This window comes from Gadus macrocephalus, chromosome 8 (assembly GCF_031168955.1).
Source record: "Gadus macrocephalus chromosome 8, ASM3116895v1".
Classification (NCBI taxonomy): Eukaryota; Metazoa; Chordata; class Actinopteri; order Gadiformes; family Gadidae; genus Gadus; species Gadus macrocephalus.
Genome location: NC_082389.1, coordinates 6,478,264 through 6,483,817, shown reverse-complemented (window position 1 = coordinate 6,483,817; position 5,554 = coordinate 6,478,264). Strand labels below are relative to the sequence as shown.

Below are 5,554 nucleotides of genomic sequence, written 5' to 3'. Positions count from 1 at the left end.
ACCGCTCACTCACTCATCAGCCATGACGCCTGAGTGGTGACCTATCGTGAGTGGACTAGAGAGGCATGCTCACCTGCTCCTTGTTTCAGCAGCTCTGCAGCAGAGTTGGTGACCGAGTTGGAGGTGCTCTCCACCACGTCTTCCAGGGGGTCTACACACATGGGGGGGGGGGGGGAGAGAGAGAGAGAGAGAGAGAGAGAGAGAGAGAGAGAGAGAGAGAGAGAGAGAGAGAGAGAGAGAGAGAGAGGAGAGAGAGGGACAGAGAGAGAGAGAGAGAGAGAGAGAGAGAGAGAGAGAGAGAGAGAGAGAGAGAGAGAGAGAGAGAGAGAGAGCAGGGTTAATAAAGGCCATGCAGGAACCTAATTGTTTGGCTATTATTGGCTGAATAATTGTTGTAAACACAAAAACAGAGCCTTTTAAAATGTCGTCCGGGACCTTCCTGACCAATTTTATTGTCAGTGTATCGTAAAATAAGTACAACTGTGACCTCAAAGCCAAATATTTCTTATTTATGTTGCGTCAACATGTTATTCATTGGAATGTATTCTGCTCATGAACAAAAAGGCGTGAGTTGGCACAAAGTGTTACCATTGTGGCTCTATTTGACTCACCTCTGTCAGGAAATGATGAGTTTACAGGGTAGGGCCAGTGGTTGTGATCGAATGCTGGCAGACCAACGCAGTTAAAACTACCTGAAAACAACATACAATTTGATGCAATTACTTAAAAAGCGAGTGAGTTAGTACCACCTTTCACCAGAAGAGGGCGGTATTTCAAGGTCGCCTCTGATCAATGGTGCAGTGCAGCGAAGAGGCCACCGGGGGTCGGCAAGTGTTCAAGAGTGTACAGACGAGAGGACAACCGTACCGAAGTAAGGCTCGTTGGGGCAGCCCCTTCAGCCTCACGCCCTTCTGTGTACACTCGATCAGAAAGTGGCGCACCAGCTCATTGACAGATCCCCTCCTGCTAAGAAACAAAGACAGAAACAAAACCCAGAACAAGTTGAGAGTGGTTTCGAAGTGATTCATCCATCACATTAGTTACAGTAAAGAGTCTGGTTTTAGTTACCAGAAAAGTTTCCTGATGGCTCGACATAGCTTGCACCTCAGTGATTCCCAGCCTCTCAAAGTTACACAAAACACCCCACGCTGCCAGGTTTAATTGCTGAGATTAATAGGATTATGATTCAAACAGAAGAACCTCTCAAGGGGGCGCGGTGTGAAGGGAAGGGGGGGGGGGGGGGAGTTTGAGGGAGAGTGAATGCATGGAATGTCTCCACACAAAGCACAAAGACCTCAGAGGGAGAGAGGGAGAGAGGGAGAGACGGACTGGCCTCCGTTAAGTGGGTTGGGTTGGGTTACACTCTGTGTCGAAGCAGAGCAGAGGAGCACCATGTATTGGTGATGTCACCGGAGGTGAGGACTATCAACAGCGCGTTAGTTAGAAGGACGCTCATAACCGTATACATCCTGTCACGGAACAAGGGTATGGATGGATAGACATCACTATTCTATGCTACTACTATTCCCGAGTCAGGAAAGGTTTTCCCCCAGTAATTGGAGTCAACCACTTTGAATACCAATCAGCCCAACCCCCGAGGTACAACCAATCAGTGCTCACCTGGCTCAGGGCAGGGGAGGAGCCAAAAGCAAACAAACTTGGCAATGAGCCGCACTTGTAATTTTCCACCCTATTTCACAATGTCTACCCATAAAACAACCGTGACAAAAAAACAACAACAAACAAACAAAAACGCATTCAACCTCCCATCAGTCTCGGCACTTCCTTCGAGTTAGCGTCCAAATCCTACGTACAGAGGTATATGGGGGTAAGGGGCTTCCGTGGCAAAGACCCTGGGATCAGGGCAGGCTTACAAACCCCGGCTGGGCCATTGTTGGCAGGTGAAACCCTAGCTGCACATCTAAGACTCCTAAGCAATAGGGGCCTGTGTGGCTCCGTGGCACTATTGCCCAAGAGAGAGACCAAGAGCGCCTCTCTCTCCCTCTCTCCCCCTCTCCCTCTCTCTCCCTCCCTCTCCCTCTCTGACACAAGGAGCACCACTCTCAGGTTCCATGCGTGAGGCTGTGTAACCATACTCCTCTCTCTCTTTGAGCACTTTCTAGAGAAAGCCTTGTCCTGGGAGGATCTAATCCAGGGATCTTAAGTTAAATGTTACAAGGGCAGAGATGGACGGCGATTACGCGTCGATGATTTTTGTGGATTTAAAGAGCCAGCGGACCCACGGATTAAGATGGAATTTGAGCACTATGGGATTTAAAAAAGTAAAGAGGGGGGATAATTATCCCCATGGTTACGATCCAAGACAACCCTATGATACTTACTAAGCACCATCGTAACTGTTATGGGCGTTATAGTGTTATCTAATATACTAGGATTTGTATGAAATCCTACACACCATAGCGTTGTTGATGATCATTTAAGAAATTAACCACTGGCCCTTTAAGGGGTTGATTTGAATGTTGCGCTTTTGGGAAGTTCTCAGTAAAAGATACAAATCGCTCGGGCATCGGTGATGGGTGTAGCTGCTGTACCTCTCCGACTCTGCTGTAGGACGGAGGGTGGGGGCGTGGCCACCTTCATGGCCAGCCCGTAGGCCCCTTTGAAGGAGTGGCTGTCCCTTACGATGAAGCAGCCTGCCTCCTGGTCCTTCAGCACAGAGATAGCTGCGGGAGGGAACAACAACCCATCCATTGAATCCGGTTCAGCTTTTTTCCGACGACAACACTACTTTCGGCTTCTCTGTGGTAATAATGGCTGGAGCGTGAGAGGCAGCCTCCGTACCTTGGTCCCTGGAGATGTCCGGCTTGTACCAGAACTTTGACGTGTCCTGCACGAACTTGACCGTCACCAGCCGGCTGGACAACACATCTGGAAGGAACCAAAACACAATCCATCGTTAATATAAAACGGTAAATGGACTGCATTTAGATGGCGCTTTTCTAACCAGTTGCACTCAAAGTGCTTTTACAATATAGCCTAACATTCACCCATTCATGCACACATTCACACACCGACGGCGTAGTCAGCCATGAAGGGCGACAGCTAGCTCGTCGGAAGCAGCTGGGGTTGAGGTGTCTTGCTCAGGGACACCTCCACACTCGCACTCTAGGATGAGTCGGGGATTGAACCAGCAACCTTCCGGTTACCGGAAGGAGACAACATGAGTTTGCCTCGGGAGGGGGGCGGGCTTACCTGGCAGGGGCGAGGCCACGCCCTGGGTCTGCAGGGAGAGGTCGGGGAGGCTGTTGGGGAAGGGGATGCTCAGGGAGCTGCCGCTGTGGGGGCTGGAGAAGCCGCTGGGCACCGGCGACGCCGTGCCCAGGGAGAGCTCGCCGTCCGACGCCCGCTTCTTCTCGGGCAGCAGCGGCGGCGGCGGCTGCAGCAGCGTGTGGGCCAGCCCGCTGTGACCGCCGCCGCCGTCGCCGCCGTCCAGGGAGGTCAGGAGGTTGCGGTCGAGGCACCCATTGGTGCCGCCGCCGCCGCCGCCGCCGCCGCCGCCGCCGCCGTAGCCCGTCCGGGTCGGGACGTCCTGCTCACCGTCGAAGAGGTGGCCGGCGGGGGCCGCGGCTGAGGGCGTAGCACGCCAGGCGGCTCCGCTGGGCGCTCTGCGGCGAGCTGTGGGCGTTGGGGCCCGGGTGGGGCGAGGGGGAGGGGGGCGAGTGCTGGGCGTAGTCCACCGACATGCTGTGCTGCGGGGGCTGCTTGGCGGAGGGGTAGCTGCTCAGGGAGGTGTGGCGGCTCAGGGCCGGGTGCTCGGGCCAGGACTGGCCCGTGGATTGGCTGAAACCAGAGGAGAACGTACGGGGGGATCAATGAAGGAAGTGTCGTAAAAGTGGTAGTTGGTGGATTTGATTTGCAGTTTGGAGCCGAAGATGATCAAAGAAGAGATGGCGTTGGATGGTCGAGTTGTACCTGTCGCCCCGATGCATTTTCCCGCTGATACTGTTGGAGCGGGAGTTGCTAAGCAACCTGTGACAGCTGACGGGGGCGTCCCCCTCGTTGACGAGTCCGATGTGGCCGACGCTGTCCGAGTATTCACGAATCTCTGAGAAATATCAATAAATAAATAACTATAAAAAAATGAATAAAAAAAAGAGTTCACCAAAGGATTCTATGACACAGTTTTAAAATTAGACTTTCTTCCATGAAATCAATGATAAGATTCCAATCCCCATGGTAAATCTGTTAAGACAAAGTTATTAAATTAAGAGTCATTCTCTCGATAAAAGCATTCCAGTTCAAATGACGGAATTCAATTACCCGCCGGTTGCCCTGACCTTGACCATGGGACGCCAGCAGATAGATTATCCCTTCCACGGACCACAGAGTCACACAATCTCACTCAATGGCGGCTACAAATTAAAAGCCCCCTGACCCAATTATCTAAAAGCTTTCAGTCAACGCCTGGAGCCACTTACAGCCATTCCCCCTCGCTGGAAACCACAGTGGCAATAGCTAGACAGCTCTTCCACCATGGGCAATACTTGGGTCTCAAACCTTAACAAGAATGCTGGCTCCCAGTTGTCCCATCCCCCCCCCCAAACCCTCCCCCCAGTTTTCACTGAGAAAGAAAAATGGGTTTGTTCCCGTAAGGTCTCTCCCACGTGCCGTAGCCATGGGAATCCACTGTGCTGAATGAGGTGCTGCTCCAAACCCGAGTGTGTAGTGTGTGCTCACAGCCGCTCTAAGAGCAGAAAAATGCACTTGCTCCCGGCAGGGATCGCCATGGAAACGGGGGGGGGGGGGGGGGGGGGGGTGCCTGAATGGGGTCTCGGCGAGGTCAAGATGTACATGAGAGTCATGGTGTGGTGTAATGAGATCGCCCGTCTGCATGCGTCTAACCTCTGACCTCGCCCGCTCCGGCGTCTCGCCCGGCGTGCCAAAACGGTGGATGTGAATGTCAGCCTCACACAGTGCAGCCTTTATTAAAACGGGGCCGGACAGACAGGGCTCTGGGCCCAGGTCGGCCTCTCACTCAGTTGTCCGAGGGGCCATATATCACTGCCATTTATCAAATGTAAATATTGACGCATGAAGACCCGGGGGGGGGAAGCAAATATGAAAAAGTGCACGGATGTCTCCCACACGAAGCACTGTGCACAACACAACCCTCTGCAACTCTCTCACAACTCTCTCAATTCTCTTTTGCTTCCCACACCATCTCAAGGCCCAGGGTGTGTTCCACCACGGACCCCCTTACGCACCAAGCCTTACACACCGAAATAACAAAAACAAAACACAGCCCCACCACCTACTAAAAAAGAAAGCGTTGCCTTTGTGTTTGGAGACGGTGGTTTCTATTCAGGAGACACCGACCACATGGCAGACATTCCTTCAAACCCCAACGCTGCCATCTAAAGCAATGGGGCAGGAATCTCCCCCTGCACACATCCAGGAGCCATCTTTGTTGTCTGTCCTTCTCTGCTCCAGACCGCTAATGTAATGGTAGGGACCCGGCAACAATGCTAGCTCTGACGGCACAGGGAGGGGGGGGGAAAAGTCCAGGGCAGCGACGACGAAGGCGAATTCCGAG

General features: G+C 52.8%; 1 protein-coding gene across 1 annotated transcript in view; it reads right to left on the bottom strand.

Moving 5' to 3' along the window:
* Positions 1-6: 6 nt before the first annotated feature.
* LOC132462750 (tensin-3-like) overlaps positions 7-5,554 on the bottom strand; it is a 33,334-nt gene continuing 27,786 nt past the window's right edge. Inside the window, 12 exon segments of the mRNA XM_060058473.1 lie at positions 7-151; positions 612-621; positions 623-652; positions 654-692; positions 863-892; positions 894-952; positions 955-963; positions 2,553-2,684; positions 2,803-2,889; positions 3,214-3,571; positions 3,573-3,801; positions 3,934-4,066. Coding sequence (XP_059914456.1) covers positions 42-151; positions 612-621; positions 623-652; positions 654-692; positions 863-892; positions 894-952; positions 955-963; positions 2,553-2,684; positions 2,803-2,889; positions 3,214-3,571; positions 3,573-3,801; positions 3,934-4,066 — 1,226 coding nt within the window. The 3' untranslated portion in view covers positions 7-41.